This window comes from Ascaphus truei, chromosome 2, assembly GCF_040206685.1.
Source record: "Ascaphus truei isolate aAscTru1 chromosome 2, aAscTru1.hap1, whole genome shotgun sequence".
Classification (NCBI taxonomy): domain Eukaryota; kingdom Metazoa; phylum Chordata; class Amphibia; order Anura; family Ascaphidae; genus Ascaphus; species Ascaphus truei.
Genome location: NC_134484.1, coordinates 451,100,324 through 451,121,255, shown reverse-complemented (window position 1 = coordinate 451,121,255; position 20,932 = coordinate 451,100,324). Strand labels below are relative to the sequence as shown.

The 20,932-nt window shown below is 43.8% G+C and overlaps 1 protein-coding gene across 4 annotated transcripts in view; it reads left to right on the top strand.

Annotated features, from left to right (window-relative positions):
* DLEC1 (DLEC1 cilia and flagella associated protein) overlaps positions 1-20,932 on the top strand; it is a 139,819-nt gene that overhangs the window by 72,106 nt on the left and 46,781 nt on the right. For all 4 annotated transcript variants that reach the window (XM_075587938.1, XM_075587939.1, XM_075587937.1 and 1 more), the window contains 9 exons: positions 4,351-4,444; positions 6,008-6,138; positions 6,835-6,993; positions 10,232-10,371; positions 10,447-10,600; positions 12,598-12,708; positions 13,381-13,505; positions 16,188-16,370; positions 19,125-19,192. In XM_075587938.1, coding sequence (XP_075444053.1) covers positions 4,351-4,444; positions 6,008-6,138; positions 6,835-6,993; positions 10,232-10,371; positions 10,447-10,600; positions 12,598-12,708; positions 13,381-13,505; positions 16,188-16,370; positions 19,125-19,192 — 1,165 coding nt within the window. The remainder of the gene's footprint in view (positions 1-4,350; positions 4,445-6,007; positions 6,139-6,834; positions 6,994-10,231; positions 10,372-10,446; positions 10,601-12,597; positions 12,709-13,380; positions 13,506-16,187; positions 16,371-19,124; positions 19,193-20,932) is intronic.

Sequence of the window (20,932 nt, the reverse complement as noted above, 5' to 3'; positions counted from 1 at the left end):
CCCACCTCAAAGGAATAGCCAACCACATCCGGCCGGTAGAACAAGGCGCCAAGATCTTGCTGCTGCTCGGCAGGGACATCATGAGGGTACATAAAGTCTGTAACCAGCTTAACGGACCCCACAACGCGCCATACGCCCAAAGACTTGACCTAGGATGGGTGATAGTAGGCAGCGCATGCACCAACAAAGAGCACGGGCAAGACTATGTTGACGCCCACAGAACGGAGGTGACAGAATGTGGACACACATCCCTCTCTAAACCATGTCTTGGCCATCTCCAAGTGACCGAAGGGCCAAGTGAAGAGAAAAGACAAGGTCATACCCCTGAGATCAACAAAAACATCCTCGCACCGAGGGGATGTGACAATGGCCTAGGATGCTCAGCAGTCCAGACAGCTAAGGATGATGAGTCGATTCCACCGAAGGAAGAAAGTAACCTCCCAAAGGTGACCGACAAAGGGATCGTCCAAAAAACAATAAACGATCAAACAGTCCTCTCGCGAGCAATGGCACGACTAAAATGTACAGTTGTTCCTCTCCATAGAGTATCAAACGACAAAGCAACCAGCTGCCACGGCTGGCATAGCCGCAAAAGATTGCGCCCCACAGGTGAAGCCACAGTGTCAAAAAGACTGTCCTCTCACACGTCTAAAAAGAGACAGCCACAGAGACATTTCACAAAGGGATTTACTAGGACAAAAGAGACTGTTCTTCGTTACGTCCAGGGAGACAATAACCTCCCGATGGCAGTCAACAGAGAGACACAGAAGTGCTTCACCAAACGACGTGGAGATGTTCTCGTGCAAGAAAAATGCACCGATGACCTACGGTGCACAGCGTTCCAAACAACAAGGGACGGCAAACGAACACCATCAAGGGAAGATAGAGGATTCCCGAGGTTAACTGTCAAGGAGCTCTCTAAAGACGGACTAGGCAGTTGGGTGACTCCGCTACCATTCCATTCACCAAAAGGACGCTTCCCAAACAATGGAGAACATGCCATCTCTAGGTTCACTTCGCACATCCGCGACCTAAAAAGGGAACCAGAGACCAAAAACAACTTTGTGGCCTTCATCCAGAAGATATTCTTTACCGGCCACGCAAAGCCAGCACCTCTAATGGAGGAAGGTGAAGAATGCCGGTACCTCCAATCACCTGGGGCCTACCACCCTCAGGAACCCGATCAAATCCAGGTAATGTTCAACCCCAGCACTCAGTCTACTGGACTAGATTCGACAACCAGTCTTCCAGAAGTGTTGTTCCGCTTCCGCAAGGAGCCAAAAGCCATCTCCTTCTGCCGAACGCCAGGTGATAGGGCGACAAGCTACCACGACTGGCACACCTACAAGGGGATGTACTCTGTGGGTAAAACTACAGAGACAAAAGGACTGTTTTCTCACAAGGCTAAAAGGAAACAGTGCCAGAGACTCTTACAAAAAGACATTGTGGTGCATCAAGCTAACCAAGAGCTGTGCTTCCACCTGGCTTCCCTTACTGGAAGGTTTGGCCAAAGGACTTTGACGCCAGTGGTACCGGCCGGTATCACCTTGCTATGGGAATATGGACCTTTGCATTGTTATGTTATGTTTGCATTGCACATATGTTCCACATAGCCTGTTATATAGTGGTATCTACAGATACCAGACAGGGAGTGTCATGGAACAGGAATACCCCTGTCTGCACTTCTGTTTCACACCCCCCTTTCCTTGCAGCCCTGCTTGTCATCTTATTAGTGCCAGCTGTATGTGTTTGGCTCTGCACACAAACACAGTGCTTGTGTGATAAATACAGTGCCATTCCCTCTCTCCCAGCAGCTTGCTGTATTAAAGATGCAACATTATTGCTACATGTTGTAGCTTCCCCAGACACTCCTGTGAGTTGCCATGGCAGCCCCAGCTTCTCTCTCAAATGGGCTAGTCTGCTTTCTCCCCCTCTGCTCTGCCCACAGATGGTCTGTCCCCAGACTATCTTACTACCCAGCATACATTGCCATTTCCTTTCCACCACACCACTGGACGAGTGAGTACTTTGCTGTAACCCCTGTAATGGTGCTACAGGATTATCTTTTCACCTCCCTTTACTACTAAGCACACACAGAGATATTTAGACCTACACTTCTACACAAGAGACTGTTTTTCCCTGCTTTCTCCAAATAAAGTAAGAAAAGAAACAGACCTTGTCGTGCTTGGAAAAGAGGGCCGAGTTGACACTATCTGAGCTAAGTCATCCTACACGTGACCCTCTGGCTTCCAGAATAGGGGTCTCAAAAAAACGATCTTCCATATGTTTGATCCCTTTGTAATATTGGACATTGTGGTAATAAAGGGAATCTTTTTAGTGGCCCCTATAGATTGTTTTGGACATAAGGTACTTCTAGGTATTTCCCTTATTTGTTCTTTTTGTCTTAATAGATCGTCTTTATCATACCCTCTCTTGATAAAATGATTTGTCAGCTCTTAAGTCAAATAATGTTTCACCTGACACCATTTTCCTAACACATCAACTGGCTTCCAGGCAATCCCTTCTGAGTTCCAGGAGGCTGAAAGCTAGAGGCTAGCAACATATTATTCCTATCCATAGGTTTCTTTAATATATCACTCTCAAGACCTACAGTAGTTTTCTTCACCGTGACATTCTGATAGTTAATTCTTTCATTGAAAGACTTACCGAATAGTGAAAGACTTATCAACAATAAGTGCTTGGGTTTTATACCCAGGCATTCAAATCCTTATTTGACTTTAAACTAGATTTTTTTTTTGGGAGGGGAGGGCAAAATCCTGTTTCTACTGTTGGTTTAAAGACACAGTCTAGATTTAAAGAGTAGTGACTTTATTCCTCCATTTCCAAATATGGTGGAAATTGAAACAAAATTTAAAAAATACATGGAATCTATATCACTAAAGGAGAGTATAGTGCAGTTAATATTCTTAAAGAAGCGTTGCATGTTTTTTTAATCTTTTTTTAAAAATAAGATTAAAGCTTGGGGTCTCCGGGGCTGAACCCCATTAATTTCAGCTCCGGTGCCAGCTGCTTCCTTCGATACTTACCGCCATAGGGGGTATGTGGGCCAATAGAAAGACACAAGGGGTGATGTAACAGGTTCCTATTGGCCCGTGTGACGTGGGAGCTTTTAAGCTGCCATTTTGCTAGCCCCAAATAGTCCGATCTGGGCTGCTACCGGCACACACTTCCGAAGTTAGTCTCTCGCAAAGCAGGGGGTCCAAGGACCTGAAATTAACTCGGTTCAGCTCCGAAGACCTCATGCTTCAAACCAATGTAAAAAAATATTTTAAAAAACATGTCGCTTGGCGTGCCTCTTTAAGAGACAGAAAAATATAGTCATTAAAGAAGGCGGATAAGAGAGATGCAGTAGTGGTCATGGATAATGATTGGTATATAGAGTAGGCTTTGAGGCAAGTGCCTAACCCTGACCACTGTGGCCACCTCCCGGGGTGGTCTGGGCATACTGTATATTAAGGAGGTTGATGCTCATTCCTGTCTGGATGGAATAATAATTAAAGACACAAAACTATTTCTCACAACAGATCATCCAGTCACACCCATGTTATACTTTCTAAAATACATGAGGATCAGTCCAGGCCCCACGGGAGACCCATAGTCTCGGGGAGGGGATCTCTGTCACACTCTTTAGTCAAATGTAATAATAATAATAACTTTATTTCATATAACGCTTTTCTCCCAATGGGACTCAAAGCATTTCACAGTTACAGTATAGCACACGGTACGCAGCACATAGGAATGTTACAGGCACGGTCCCTGCCCAGGTGAGCTTACAATCTATGTTTTTGGTGTCTGCGGCACAGGGAGATAAAGTGACTTACCCAAGGTCACAAGGAGCTGACACTGGGATTTGAACCAGGCTCCCCTGCTTCAGTTGATGAGTGTTGGGAAAATTGTGTCGGCTGATACATTATTTGACATAAGAGCTGATGAGATGACAAATAATTTTGTCTAGAGAGGGTATAAGAAACATGATCTCTTAAAACAAAAAAACAAACAAGGGAAATACCTGGAAGTACTTTATGTAATTTCTGTAAATAATATATGACATTATATTTTATTATCTTCAGTATTGGACATGAAACTTCCCCACAGAAAGGTCTATTAATTGTGTCTTGCAAACCTAACAAATTGTGTATCAGATATTGAATACAAATATGAGAAAATACTCAGATGTCATCACTGTATCCTATAATTAGTTTTACCGGATTAAACCTGCTGTATATGACTAGCATAAGATTATGGGTGATTCCCATTGCAACTGAAAACCAGATCATTGTTCAGTGTGTTAGAATACTTTGTGTTAAAAGTCTATGTAATGTCTTTTAGATGTGGAATAACAGCAGATCCCCCATCCTGTACCAGTGGGAAAACATCACAGACTGTCACATCATTCAGATTGAGCCACACGCTGGAGAAATTGGTATTGTGTGCTTTGTCTCTGTTTTACAGAAGGGTGATAATGCATAGATTTCAGCTGGAAAATTGGCATCCAACCTGCTTAGCTTTCTCATTTACTCCATTAAGTATATATACAGCTCAACCCCGTTATAACGTGATCCGTTACAACGCAAATCTGCTTATAACGCAATTTATTTTATGAATACTTTACAACACGATTATTGGTATCTTAAATACTTTATCTTACAATGCAGACAATTGTACGTTATGTCTAACACGATCCGCTTATAGCGCAATGTGATTCTTTGGACCCCAAGCACAGCGTTATAAGGGGGTTGAGCTGTACTGAGGGTGAGTTATATGCTAGTGCCAGTAACAGCATGGAAGTTTAGTGATCCATGTTGCTAATTAAATCATTAACATTATTTTTTTGTCTCTATTATTTATTATGTTTTATTAATGGAATGGATTAAACATTAAGGACCATGATTACTTAGTGGGGTTGTCATAAGACATCACTCGGTAAATCTGGGCTTACTGTATGTTGTTTACCAATGAATATGAGATGCTTTATGTCACTGTATAAAAAATGACTGTGGTGTTGCTATAACTTCTCGTCTAACTGACAAGGACCAACAGGTTAATCATTACTCATATTATTCAAGTAATGTAAAACAAATATAAGCACTGTGCTTCTCCACGTGAGGAGCATGCAGCTAGTGAAGGATTTGGCCATACAAATGTGCGAAACAAAAAGTGAATCCCTGCGCTTCTCCCTTTGGGATAGCAATCAATGGGGAATATATATATGTATGGTGTAAATACCTATAAGAAAAAAGGAGACTTTTGGTATACATCCTTTGATCAAATAATGCCAAGCCTGCTAACCACGTCAAGGTAAGTCTCATTATAGCAGGTCCCTACGGTAGATCTCCCTTTGAATGTGCCAAAAGACACAAGGCTTCTCGGGTCAGTTAGGTATTACCCGGGTTTCAAGATGAGACCACATCATGGAATTTGTGAGACTACTGGAGGGATAAAGTGAGTGCTGCTTCTTTCATAAATCAAGTGAACAGAAGGGAAGATGAGGTCTTCTGAAGGGCTAAAGGAGCAGCTCAGTGAGTAACGACACTGACTCTGAAAGCAACGACGCTGGATTTCAAGTATGGTTCGCCTGATTTAATCTCCTTGTGACCTTGGGCAAGTCACTAAATCTCCCTGTGCCTCAGGAACAAAAACATTGATTGTAAGCTATATGGGGCAGGGATGCAAGCCTGCAAAACGTCTGTGTACCACGCTGCGTACACTGTCTGTGCTATACAAGAAAAAAGGGGGTGGGGGGAAATCACACAAGCTCAGCAACAAACCGCTCTCACCTGCAAGCATGGTATCCGTCTGTTGCAGAGGTCTAGTTAAGGCTTTGTACTTACTGTAAGTGACCTGCGGAGTCTATAAATACCAAAACAACAGAAAACCGCCCTCATTGCTTGCAGGGGTTGCAACTAGAACCGCCCGGTATGTGCCTGAGCATTGTTGAATTGATGGTCAATGGGTAAATGGTAGAATCACTGTTTTTACATTGCAGAGCCAAGTCAATTCTGTGAATTTGAAATGAATTTTACTGGCGGGCAGCATGGATTTACTATCCACAAAGTGGTCTGTCACATCGCACATTCCTCAGAGCCGGTGCTCCTGTATGTGGAAGCTACTTTTAAGGTTTGTGCAAACGTTAATCAGCGCCTCAGTAAAAATAGAAAAGGACTTTGCGTGCATTATTTTACTATACTTAAATATATGTGATATGTGAGCCAGACGTCTGCACTTCAGAAATTATTGTGTATGTGCCGGCGGACTCATAAATAGGTATATGTGACTTGACTTCTGTGCTATAGCCACATTCATTAAGCTTCTATAAGGGGAACTGATCTCTCATTAACTGCCACTGACTCAATACCCGTATCAGCACTTGTGACATATGGGACTTGTTACTAAGGTACTTATGGAAAGTGTCCAAATAATGGAACTTACTGGGTTTTTTTCTGTCTAGTTTTCTGTACACTTGGCAAAAGACAGAGGGCAGTATACTATTTTTTCCAATGGAAGAGAAAACTATGTCACACTGAAATCATTACTTAGCAAAAATAATGAATATGAGAATAGTCATCTTGTCAGTTTCTCATCAACACATCTGCTGCATAGTATTTAGCAGTAATCACTGTGTACGACGTATAACACGCGTTTCTGTCATTGGTGTCACAATCACAGCATTAGTGTAACCAACATCCTTCAAGAAGTTGTATTAACAAGACTGGTAGAAACAGGTATCCGGCACACTGCTGGCTTGATGGAAAGCTCTGGTGGTGGGTGAACTGTGTAAATATACAGTACAGTATGTTGTTATTTTTTTTTTAGGGGCCAGTTGTTTCCATAGATGTCCCGTCACTTGACTTAGATTTGATTAAATTGGGCAATAAAACATTCAGCATATTCACAATTGAAAACAAGAGTCCACTGGCAGCAAAATGGAGCATGCATGAGAGCAGAGCGTGCCTCACTGAAAGGAAAGAGGAGGTAATTATAGGTTGAACTTGAAGCAGCAGTCCAAGCTGTCGTTTTATTTGTTTGTTTGTTTTTTTACATTTTATTTTTTTCCCCCTTTAATATGCGCACAAATACAATCCACACAATGATAAGTAATTAGCTAAGTTGCCGATCTATCCGTTTTCCTGTGATCGATCGGCAAAGATTCTGTTCGGGGTTTCACTAAATGACTGCACAGGAGTATTGACTCAGTATCTGTGACTTTGTAAATGGTTGCTATAGAAACAAAAAAGGCTTGTTACTTATAATACATTAAACATGTCATTCAGAGTTGTTTAAAAAAATGCAACAAGTATTTTCTCATAGTAGAGAACTGATTTATTTAAAAAAATACATGTAGGATATTGCTTGGTTTGTAGCTTTAATTGACGTGTCTTTTTTCAACTTCATCCACTATGTAACTATGTAAAGTTTGTGTTTCCTAATCAGCAATAAAAGAATGAGCTCTGTTACTTATGCTACACACCAAGGGTGCGTAAACTGTGGGGCGTGCCCCAGATTTTTCTTGGGGGGTGTGGCGGTTGCAGAGGCCCCGCGCTCTTCCCCAAGGCGTTTAAATGAAATGCCAGATCGCATGAGGCCTCTGCAACCTGAACTTACTGAGATTCAGCCGACTTCTGGACGCGTCTTCCTGGCAATTTGACGGCGCGGGTCACATGTCGTGACGTCACACGACTCCGCACCGTCATTTGACGCTGCACTAATGTAACGGAGGGGGAAGGGGGGCGGGCACCGGGGGAGACAAGGCAGGGGTGCGAAGCAACAACAGTTTGCGCACCCCTGCTCTGCACATCCTCCCTTCTATTTTTGCACACAATGGTTGTTATTTTTCTATAGTCATATTTCTCTCCTCATTCCTAGAGTAATTTCTCAACCCTTTCAATGCACCATCTCTCTACAGTGCTGTGTTAAATAACTTATCTGTACTTCTGCAATTCCTGATGTGAGATCCGAAAGCTTGTAACTTATCAACTATCTGTTGGTCCAATCAAAGGAATCATACTCCCTACTCATTGTCCTTACCTTACTTTACTATAACCTTTCCAAAGACATTCAGTTAATCCGTCCGCCTCCGTATGTCTCCCTCACTCTCCTTCCCCACGTTCATACCTTCTCTCCCAGACCTAGGTCTACTAAAAGTCGGTATTGCTGTGTTAAAAAATCACTTTTAGAGTATAAAATATTGGGAACGCAGAAATCTGTTTGTATTTATTTATTGTATTTATTTATCTGCTGTATTTATTAAGAGTCGCGTATTCACAAGTGGGTTGAGATATTGAATTTCATTTGCATACACTCCCCCCCCCCCCCCACCCCAAAAAAAAGGTAACACGGCGTTAAATAAACCTAGCTCTATAAATAAGCATTAACTCGGAAAAGCTGCATTATTCAGTACTAGCAATACAATTGTGTGTATGGGGAGAGAGGGGAGGAGATGGGGGTTGGAGATAATATACTTTACTACCATAGGGTTATGTAATCGGTCTTCTAACACACCTGTATGGCAGAAAATGATCTAACCCCTTTGATGTCTGAGGCTACCAGTGCATTTCAATTAAAGGGATTAACATACAACATAAACACCCAACAAACAAAGCACAAAAAGCATAACGTCTCCAATCTGCTATCTGTGCCTATATTAATCCTTTACTGGCCCAGGTGGCCAACAAGTCATGGGTTGACTAACTGGCCACTTGGGTTTCTAAGGGGTTAATATATTACTAGGTTTAACATGGTTAATATTATGTATTTTATCATCCATTCTAGGCTGGCTAATCTTCTCTTGCCTAACACCAGTAGGGTTGCCAGGTGTCCGGTATTGAACTGGACTGTCCTGTATTAGGACACTGTCCAGTAAAAAATGAGAGGTACTGTAATACTGGACATGTGCGTGTCCGGTATTACCTCCCTGGACATAGTGACCTGACGCACCTTTCACCATTGAGTCCTGTATTTTTGGACTTGGCACCCCTAAACGCCAGCCTGGGGCAGGTGATATAAATTGGCGATATTTTTTGGTAGCCCGATACGGGAGTTTAGTGAGGAGCTTGTGAATAGGTAATTAGCTGTGAATTTTTCACTTGCGTGCTCCGTTACGATCCTGCCCGCACTTATTGCTGCGATAAAATGAGGGTTATCTCTTCTTTATTTAAGTGGTAAAGCTTTCATAAGTATGGCTGTAAAAAGAACTACTGTAATTTATTTTACCATTACTGCACGGTCATATCAATATCAACCTATATCCTGTATCAGCCTTATACTACACAGCACTGAGAGACGAGTTCTTGGAAGCAGCTTTGATTTTGCAGTATGCACATTCTTATAAAGACTTCTTATAAAGGTGCAGTGCCACCTATTTGGCCAGAAAAAAATCTTTTGTAAACAATTTAACAGTCTAATTGGCTTGCCTATACAAATCTAACTTTTCTAATAGAAATGGTTGGCTCCTTTAATTATTTTGGAAATTAATTAGCAGTTTGCATTTTTGATGGTCCTTTGAATGGAGCAGTTTGTCAATCAAGTATTTTCCTTGCCCTTATTCCGCCCGTCCATATCAGAACCAATAAAGCGGGTACAGAATGGTATCTAGCGGTGCAATCACACAGCGGCCACACAAGGGGGTACATTTTGATCTTTGATAGTGCCCAGTATGTTTTATGCATTTAAAACGTGTCTTTTGGGTCCACATTGTAAAAGTAACTAAACAATAGCAATTATCATACAACTGTGGGACTGGAAGAGTGGATTAAATAACCGAGTGCTTCCAGACTACTGCAAACCCTGAATATGTTAGTAAGTCGAAGTTTTAAAGGCCAGACAGCCTTGACTTGCCATTCTGTTGCTTGGTCTCATGCATATGTGGGCAAACACATTGTAGTCCCAAAAACAAAAAGAAAATCTCGCTTTCCACGGAAAATATTAAAGCACACATTTTCGTTGTGTTAAATGATAATTAGACATCTGTAAATAAGCCAGTTATACTGGTAAATTGTTAATAAACGGCTTTTCTTCTTCAAATGTGCAATGCCGCTTACAGTAGGACCAGATGAAATGAATGGTGATGACATTGCAAGCCTATATAACCCTTAAATGCCCAGAGGACCAGACACACCTTGTTAATGTCTCATCATCACTGAGGGGTCTAGTCCTTTTTTTACTCTTTATATTTGTTCATGTAAAGTGATGATACTCTTTGTTTGATATTTAGACGTCCCAGTTCTCCATCCATCCAGCGAGTGGTGAATTGCTACCCTTGGGCACAGCCAAAGTGTCAGTCCTGTTTACGCCGTTGGTTTGCCAGAGGCTGCAGACAGTCTTGGAGCTGGAAGTAGAAAATGGAGAATGGAGGTAAGTGAATAATCAGATGAAAGACAATGTTTGTTGTCCCACGGAAACTCATGCATCCTATTCCTTCCTTTGCAGCCACCTGCCTGTTATGGCTGATGTTCAAACCCCCCAGGTGTGCCTGCTCTCTAGTTCCCTGGAATTCACTTGTATTTATATTGGAGTCCCGGCACAGTCAACCGTAAAGCTGTTTAACCAGGGACGGCTGCCGGCAAAGTTTTCTTGGGGAGAGGTAAGGGAATTGTTACTTAGATTTATTTGGGGTGTCAGACATGGGTCTGGTTTATTTTCTTACCCATGATCAATGGTAACATGGTAACAGAGGGCTTACTGAAGGTGCTTTGTGGGTGCCCTCTAGGGGCAAAACATGTCATGATTCCAAGATTCCCATATTATTTTTAAACCCAGTGATTTTCAACAGGGGGCTGGTGAGGATGTCCTTTAGTGGTTCCTCCATAAAAATATGTAATGGCTGATCCCAGGCAGTATAGTGGGTTCTTGAGCCCCTGTGTGGGGGTCTTTGCACTTAGGCCCAGATGTAAGCCGCTCCATTAAATCAGAGTTTAACGGGTATCCATTAAGCTAATTATATGCGAAAATAATGTCCCTTAGTTATTTATTTGGAATAGGGGTAATGCCATGTTAGGTTAGCATTACCTTGCTTAACATGACTCGCGAAGTGCCACAGGGACCTATTTTAGTACAGCCCTAAACTGCACCTTAGTGTGGGTGGTATAGCTGTTAACTACAGCAGGAGCTTCCAAAGTCACCCCGCACAATGCTTTGCATCCACAATGGCAAGGCATTGTGGGGCGTGACTTTGGAAGCTCCCGCAGTAAGTGACAGCTACACCACCTATGCTGTCTGCACACAGTCTGGGGCAGTTTGGGGCCTTATCACACGTGTGTGTGTGTGTGTCATGAGCTCAGGACACTAAACTGTCTGAGATCGGTCAAACAGGTTGTTAGTCTGAAACAGGTTGTTAGTCTGATGAATGGGCAATAAAATAGATTAATTAAGAGTTTGCAGGAAAATATTTTTTAGCACTGTGTTCACAGTGTAAAAAAGATTATGAACCACTGTTTAAACCTGCTGAAGTATTAAAACAGTGTGATCATTTGTGACCTAAGAGGAAAAATAAGCTTAATAACTTTTATTAAGGCCTCAAAAATATAAAAAAATATGACAAATATTAGAAATATGACTGTCTAGTATATACCCGGTCACTTAAATAAAGCTGCAAGTCAATGAATTGTTTGAACTACAGTATGCTGTAGCTTTCGCTTGGCGGCCAATACAGGTCACACAAAAGACTTTTAGGTGCAGTCACTTTGGGATAAGTTTGTACTTTCGTATTACAATGTTGCACTTTTCCAGTTCGTCAGTCCCTGCCCAGCAATTGTTCTGGACTTTATTTCAAATCTTTGGTAGCACATAAGTACAGATAACCCGGTTAGTAAGCGGTACGGTTGATTTATATGCCATGCCCTGTTCTGAGTATATTAGATGACAATTCATCTTAGTAAGTTTTTTTTTTTTTTTTTTAATTTTCTTAATGGTTTGTTAGAAATATGTAAATAATTATGTTTTTCTGTAGAATATGTGAAAACATTTGATTTTTCACAGATTAATGACCACCAGTTCTTCCTGCTAGATTATGTGACTTTCAATATAGCGTTTTTTTATTCTGTAATATTATTGACAGAATCGGAAAAAGATAAGGTGTGAACAGGGTGAATAAATGGGACTAAACTGAAGCGTGTATTGAATAGGGGCCTACCGATGCAGCGGACGTTATTCGAACAAATCACGGAGCCGTTTTCGTGTGCGCTGCTGTATTCCACGCGGCATTAACGCGGCCAATCACACCAGGCACACGTGTTTATCGCAGTTGCTTTGTTTGAATTTCATGGATTCTGTTTCTTTGGGTGCAATGAAATGAATGAATTGTAATGTGTACAGTACTGTGCTACTGTGTCAATTTCAGGTGTTTAAAACCAGAACACTAAAATGCCATTTTCTGCACTTGCCGCACTCGCATCTTAAGGCGGTACGGTTGGAAGAAATCACGCGCCATGACATGGGTATTCCAAGGTATACAACAAGTGAAGTGTTAGAATAACGGCCGCTGCATCTGTAAGTCTCAGATGCTCTACCAAGCAAGTGGTCCTCTTTGTGTGGGCAGACAAAGCCGCTAAACAAAAATGACATGGTTTGTTTTTCTTGCAGCTTATTGGGAGTCATGCCTGGTACTGCACAGCCACTATCACACCGGAAACGGGTATGTTGGGACCAAATGAGGAGGCAGAGCTGTGTGTAGAGTTGACAGCTCATACTTTGGTAAGTTACTGTTGTCAAATAGTATGCGTTAATGAAATACTATGGCTAATAGGATACATGCATGGTGATCCCATGGGAGTCTTCATTAATATATCGACGCACTGGAGAAAACGACATATTGGGAGATAATGACTAAACAGTGCTCTGCCACACTGTAAGTCACTCTACATCTTAACATTTATATAGATGGACTGTAAGTTGCCTTATTGCTCAGCACCGCTTAGTAAACATGGGTTATTGTATCGCGATACAGAGGTACATATCATGTTTCAAATTTGTTGGAGAACAGACCTTGTAGAAGTCCAAGACTAGCACAGAAGGGTTACAACCACTGATTTATGTGTTGTTAGGCAGATACAGATGTAGCCAGACATACTGTCTCCATGACCGCAAGAAATGACGTGTATAACCCCAGCATTTATTTGCATTTTGACTGAGCCGCAGCTGCAAAAAATGGAGTTTAGCGTTGACCGTAGTACTGTGCAGTAATGATAGGCGGTGCTAGTGTGTGCCTTTAATCTAAGTGCAATCCAAATTCTATGGAACGCATATGCGTGTCTTTGAATATAGGCGCATGCGTGTTCTATGTAACATCTGTATGCAAAATACAATTTGTTAGTGTGTAATCTACATCCCTCCATGAAAAACTAAGCACTGCTTCTTTTTCTTTAGGATATCGTAAGCGACATTGCTTTGTGCTGTACTGTTGAAGATATGAAGGAACCTCTGGTTTTGAATATGAGAGCAAAAGCTGAAGGTCTGCAGGTCACCTACTCTCTGTCTGCCGCAGAAGAGAAGTAAGGATTATTACTGATTCTCATATAGTTATTTATTTATATATAAAATGTTTTACCAGGACGTAATACATTGAGAGTTACCTCTCATTTTCAAGTATGTCCTGGGCACAGAGTTATGATGACAAATACATGGTTACAAATACAGCTCAACCCCGTTATAACGCGATCCGTTACAACGCGAATCCGCTTATAACGCGAATCAAGGGTGACTCCCAATTTGCATATTTATGGATACTTTACAACACGATTATTGGTATCTTAAATACTTTATTATACAATGCATACAATTGTACATTACTTCTAATGCGATCCGCTTACTGTATAGCGCGATGTGATTCTTTGGACCCCAAGCACAGCGTTATAAGGGGGTTGAGCTGTACATAGTTACATTCATTGAACAGGATTATACATTATATACAATACATTGCATGAACAGTTAAAGATAATACATGTTTGAGGCATATGTAACAGTTACAGACCAGATTAAAATGTGAGACAGCTTTAGTTTTGAAAGAACTTAGACTGGTGGTGGCTGTGAGAGTCTCCGGTAGATTGTTCCAGTTGTGAGGTGCACAGTAAGAGAAGGAGGAGCGGCCGGATACTTTGTTGAACCTTGGGACCATGAAAAGTCTTTTGGAGTCAGATCTCAGATGATAAGTGCCGCATGTGGTAGGGGTGAGGAGCTTGTTCAGATATATGGGTAGCTTGCCCAGAAAGTATTTGAAGGCAAGACAGGAAAGATGAACTTTGCGCCTAGACTCAAGTGATGACCAAGCTAGTTATTTGAGCATTTTGCTGTGTGTGTTGTAGTTGCATTGGAGGACAACGTGACATATTGAATTGTAGAGGGTATCAAGTTTGCCGTGCCATATACTGTACTATGTCCCTATAGTCTATAATTGGCATTAGCATCTGCTGTGCAATGCGCTTTCTGACCAGCAGACTTAGGGAGGGTTTGTTCCTATAAAGTACACCTAGTTTGGCATAGGTTTTGGATGTCAGGGTATCAATGTGCAACCCAAATGTTAAAATAGGAGTCAAACTATATGTCCAAATATTTGAAACTAGTAACAGGGGCTAGGGTGTTATTAGAGTTATTTCTGATCTGGAACTCATTCATTGGTAGTTTTAGAAATGTAGCCTTGGTCGCAAATACCATTGTTACAGTCTTGTCAGTGTTTAAAAACAGTTGTTTTGGGAAATCCAATTTTCAAGTCTCAAAAAGTCAGATTAAAATAAGTGTCCAAGGTCGGAGAGGCTAGGTGCTGGTGTGCTCCTCAGAAACCCCACCTCCCCACCCCCCAGCATACTCTTCCCCCTCAATGCTGCTGTGGCTGTACAGCCCCCCATCCCTAATTCTCACCTTCCTTATCTCTGTTTTAACACCCTTCCAGTGCCTTCTAACATTCCTCCCCCACCTCATCTACATCTCTCTGTTCTTTATTCTTCCTTTTTTCCCCAATCCCTGTCTAAGGCTAAGGCCCCGCTCCCAGAGTCAGCGCACCTGCGCTGCTGACAGGCGGTGCGCTGAGATACACAGACCGCGATCTGCGGTCTGTAGGGAGCGGGAGCCGGAGCGGGAGGTGGGAGGTTTGATCGGGAGGTGGGCGGGAGGTGGGCGGTTTGACAGGGAGGGGGGGCGTGGCTTGAGCGGAGGGACCCGCTACTCTCCCCCCCCCTCCCTCCACGGACTCGGGCTGGAGCTGGAAGGTAAGTTTAAACACACACACGCAGGCACTCATTCACACACACACACACACACACACACACACACACACACACACACACACGCGCACACACACACACACAGGCAGGCACTCACGCACTCATACACACACACACACACAGACAGGCACTCACGCACTCAGACACATACACACACAGACAGGCACTCACGCACTCAGACACATACACACACAGACAGGCACTCAGACACACACACAGAGAAAGGCACTCACCTGCTTTCACTCCACACTCCTCCCCGCTCCCCGAAGCCTCTCCTCCTCCCGCAGCCTCCCCTCCCCATTGGCTCACAGCCACACACGTCACGCGTCAAAGCTAGGAAACACCATTCTCTGGTGTCTCCAGCGGCTGACGCGCTACAGCGTGTAGTCAGCTGTGCAGCCAGTGGGGACCGGGACCGGCTCGCGAGGATTCCCCTGCTGGTGGGGAACTCGCTACATTGCCGCCCGCGCCAACGAGTGCAGCGGGACCGAGGCCTTAGTCATAGAAACCTTTGTATATCAGTATCGCTGACCTGAGGAAGAGAGGAAAACTCTCGAAAGCTTGTCCTATGACATAAATTGTTATTCCAAATAAAAAAGTTATAACCTAATACTGAAGAACTCATATATGTATATTAAATATATTCAGACATATATAACATTAGTTAATTTATATCATTGCACACAATTGAAACATGAGAACTATGAATTTCTATCTACCTTAATTTCTCATTTTTGGTGCCTTAATCACAAGAAATAAATCAATGGCTGCTCCAGATGTAGTGACTTTTCCTATACACACATCAAACAGAAATTGTGTTGTTGTTTTTATTTGAGTTTTTGATATTTTGTTACATACTAAAGGCGTTAATTAGTGTTTATAGCATCTTAAGGATGCAAAGGAAATTGAAAGTCAATCGGCTGCAAAGTGTATCCTATTTTATATCATTTTCTTTAGTTTAGATCAAACATCTTCAACTCCTGGAGAGCTGCTGTTGGATTTCGGATCGGAGGTTGTGCTACAGAGCACAGTGAAACGGGAGCTGATTCTTACCAACCATTCTGGGATATCTGCCCCATTCTCGCTGGAGGTTGCTTATTTCAAAGGAGCGCCTGCTCCAGAAGTGCAGGATATCAGCTAGTAAGTGTTATTATTTCTATTATCTTGCTTAAGACTTGTCGTATACTGAGTATCTGAAAAGAACAGGAAAAATGTTATGTTTGTGAGGAAAATAAACAGTAGGTGAAAGTTGACCCATAGGCACCAAATCTTGCCACCTGTGCAATGTGGATTCTGTATGTTGGTTCCCCCTGCTGTCATCTTACCTCAGTGCTAGCCAACACAGGGGCCTGTCGGCCGAGGAGCTGTCATCTTACCCTCAGTGATAATCAACACGGGAGCCCGTCCTCTACGGCCGAGGAGCTGTCATCTTACCCTCAGTGATAATCAACACGGGAGCCCGTCCTCTACGGCCGAGGAGCTGTCATCTTACCCTCAGTGATAATCAACACAGGAGCCCGTCCTCTACGGCCGAGGAGCTGTCATCTTACCCCCAGTGATAATCAACACGGGAGCCCGTCCTCTACGGCCGAGGGGCTGTCACCTTACCCCCAGTGATAATCAACACGGGAGCCCGTCCTCTACGGCCGAGGAGCTGTCATCTTACCCTCAGTGATAATCAACACGGGAGCCCGTCCTCTATGGCTGAGGGGCTCTCACCTTACCCTCAGTGATAATCAACACGGGAGCCCGTTCTCTATGGCTGAGGGGCTGTCACCTTACCCCCAGTGATAATCAACACGGGAGCCCGTCCTCTACGGCCGAGGAGCTGTCATCTTACCCTCAGTGATAATCAACACGGGAGCCCGTCCTCTACGGCCGAGGAGCTGTCATCTTACCCTCAGTGATAATCAACACGGGAGCCCGTCCTCTACGGCCGAGGAGCTGTCATCTTACCCTCAGTGATAATCAACACAGGAGCCCGTCCTCTACGGCCGAGGAGCTGTCATCTTACCCCCAGTGATAATCAACACGGGAGCCCGTCCTCTACGGCCGAGGGGCTGTCACCTTACCCCCAGTGATAATCAACACGGGAGCCCGTCCTCTACGGCCGAGGAGCTGTCATCTTACCCTCAGTGATAATCAACACGGGAGCCCGTCCTCTATGGCTGAGGGGCTCTCACCTTACCCTCAGTGATAATCAACACGGGAGCCCGTTCTCTATGGCTGAGGGGCTCTCACCTTACCCTCAGTGATAATCAACACGGGAGCCCGTTCTCTATGGCTGAGGAGCTGTCACCTTACCCTCAGTGATAATCAACACGGGAGCCCGTTCTCTACGGCCGAGGGGCTGTCACCTTACCCCCAGTGATAATCAACACGGGAGCCCGTCCTCTACGGCCGAGGAGCTGTCATCTTACCCTCAGTGATAATCAACACGGGAGCCCGTCCTCTATGGCTGAGGGGCTCTCACCTTACCCTCAGTGATAATCAACACGGGAGCCCGTTCTCTATGGCTGAGGGGCTCTCACCTTACCCTCAGTGATAATCAACACGGGAGCCCGTTCTCTATGGCTGAGGAGCTGTCACCTTACCCTCAGTGATAATCAACACGGGAGCCCGTTCTCTATGGCTGAGGGGCTGTCACCTTACCCTCAGTGATAATCAACACAGGAGCCCGTCCTCTACGGCCGATGGGCTGTCTCCTTACCCTCAGTGATAATCAACACAGGAGCCCGTCCTCTACGGCCGAGGAGCTGTCATCTTACCCTCAGTGATAATCAACACGGGAGCCCGTCCTCTACGGCCGAGGAGCTGTCATCTTACCCTCAGTGATAATCAACACGGGAGCCCGTCCTCTATGGCTGAGGGGCTGTCACCTTACCCTCAGTGATAATCAACACAGGAGCCCGTCCTCTACGGCCGAGGGGCTGTCACCTTACCCTCAGTGATAATCAACACGGGAGCCCGTCCTCTACGGCCAAGGAGCTGTCATCTTACCCTCAGTGATAATCAACACGGGAGCCCGTCCTCTACGGCCAAGGAGCTGTCATCTTACCCTCAGTGATAATCAACACGGGAGCCCGTCCTCTATGGCTGAGGGGCTCTCACCTTACCCTCAGTGATAATCAACACGGGAGCCCGTTCTCTATGGCTGAGGAGCTGTCACCTTACCCTCAGTGATAATCAACACAGGAGCCCGTCCTCTACGGCCGAGGGGCTGTCTCCTTACCCTCAGTGATAATCAACACAGGAGCCCGTCCTCTACGGCCGAGGGGCTGTCTCCTTACCCTCAGTGATAATCAACACAGGAGCCCGTCCTCTACGGCCGAGGAGCTGTCATCTTACCCTCAGTGATAATCAACACGGGAGCCCGTCCTCTACGGCCGAGGAGCTGTCATCTTACCCCCAGTGATAATCAACACGGGAGCCCGTCCTCTACGGCCGAGGAGCTTTAATATGTGCATTAATACAAGCCACACAATGATAAGCTAAGTTGCCGATCCATTCTCCTTTGATCGATCGGCAAAGATTCGGTTTGGGGGTTCACTAAATGGCTGTCAGTGCAGCAGAAAAGGACCAAAGATGCAAAGTTCTCAGGGGAAGATCATGTGACCAGGCAGTCACTCAAAATAATTGGGGCACTGCTAGAGAGAAGGCAGGGCTCAAAAAGGGGTGTGCCAGAGCATGTCTCAGAAGATGTGACTTTGTATATGGTTGCTATAGGAACCAAAAATGCTCGTTACGTTATCATACATTCAAAATGTCATTCAGAGTGGTTTAAAAAAAATGCTACAAGTATTTTCTCAGAGTACATACCTGATTTATTAATAAAAAACACATGTAGGATATTGCTGGGTCTATCTCTTTAAGTTGTGTTTTTCTTACTTTCAGTTCCACAACTAATCTCATAAAAAGGACAGCTCGGTTTGCTATGCATGCAGCTAACAAGACCCAGGCTGGTATGAGAACTTATCTAATATTAACATTTGCTGGTTATTATGTGATTAATCTCCTTCAGTGATGGACATACCTACTTTCCAGTCCATCCCAGGCTTCTCCACTACTGATCAGATTCTGCTAAGAAAATAATAATTATAAAGAAATCAAGCAGCTGGTAAAGTCCTGCACGTAGCACTCACAGAGCCTCCAGAGAAATTGTAGTTACAAATATAACCTAACGTTTATTATCATAGGGAATGAAAGAATAAAATAAGAATATACTTAAGAGAAAAATGACCAACAAATAAAATGTGGATGAAACTGAATAGAGACTCCCTGAAACCACTATGTACAGTACATGGGACTCAGGCAATGTGATGCAGATAATGACAGAATGTTCCGTGTCTTCTCACAGACTCTTCATTGCGCTGTGTTGCTGAATTTCTGAGAACTGATTTTCTGTTTATCCGAATTCCGTTTTTTTAGTCTTTTAAGCAACTGAAATTTATTGTCATTTACATTTTTCTGGAGCACATCTTGGGAGACCCTTTTTTTGTTGAGGAGTTTTAGGGAAGTACCTCTGGCGCTCGACCTGTAGGAATGCGCCTGAAGACGGGGTTCAACCCCAAAACGTTGCCACCTTTTCAAATTTTTCGTGTATTCCTCCCCCACCCCCCCATTACGTTTTTACCCTCCTTCCTTTCCCCCTTTTTTGGGCCCATTTTTGTTTCTCCCTTTTCTTTAAGTATTGCTTACTTTGCCCGCATATCCATTTCTTGTACTTCTACGTGCTGTGTTATATACATCCTCCATTTTCTGGATAAGTATTATTTTAACTGTCATTTACGTCTGTACAGTACGTTTCTGTCTGTCAGTTATGTGTTTATGTTTTTTGCACTACTGCAGCCATGTTTTATAGCATTTTTCTTAAAGTTATTACTTTTGTTCTGGTATCTTTTCATATTTGGAGAGCTGGGAACGCCATTTGTGTTTTGCTGCCAATCCTGAGGAAATATTTGTTCCCTTTGCACCACTTCTTTATATTACTATTATAGTACAGTGCTGTCTATACTATATACTGTCAGTGTCTGGTGTTCCATGCGGACAATGCAGGGGCTTTATCCACCTCTCACTATCACCAAATAACAACAAATGTATGTATGTCTTTATTTATATAGCGCCATTAATGTACATAGCGCTTCACAGCAGTAATACACGTGATAATCATATACATGTAACGGGTATTCCCCCCCCCCCCAATCGCAGATCTGGTGTGGGGTGCAAGGAACATACGGTGTTACCATAGGTGTGGTGCATTACCTGTTGGCTCGCAGGAGGGCTGAGCTTCCGCCACGGGGAACCTGGGGCAATTATACTAGGGGTAACCACTTACTCAATTCAGCGCCTCCACCTGCGATGGCTCCCACCAGAGGGGGAGTGGTTCCTCGCAGGACAATCACAACAATCAATACTCATACACAGATATATAATAACTAATACTATTTACTTAGGTTAGAACAGAATATAACACATCATGACAGGTATCACATAACCGGTGTCCCTCTCTAGAGGAGACACCTACGGCGTCGCGCAGGACGCTTCCCCAACACCAGGTGATCCCACCCAGTGTCCCGAGAATCCCACCCAATGTCCCGCACTCTTGGAGAGAACGTGGGTGACTGCGCAGTCACAGTTACACTAAGGGGCCCGTTGGTGCACTTATGACTGTATGGTACCTGCCGAGCACTCCGGTACTCGGA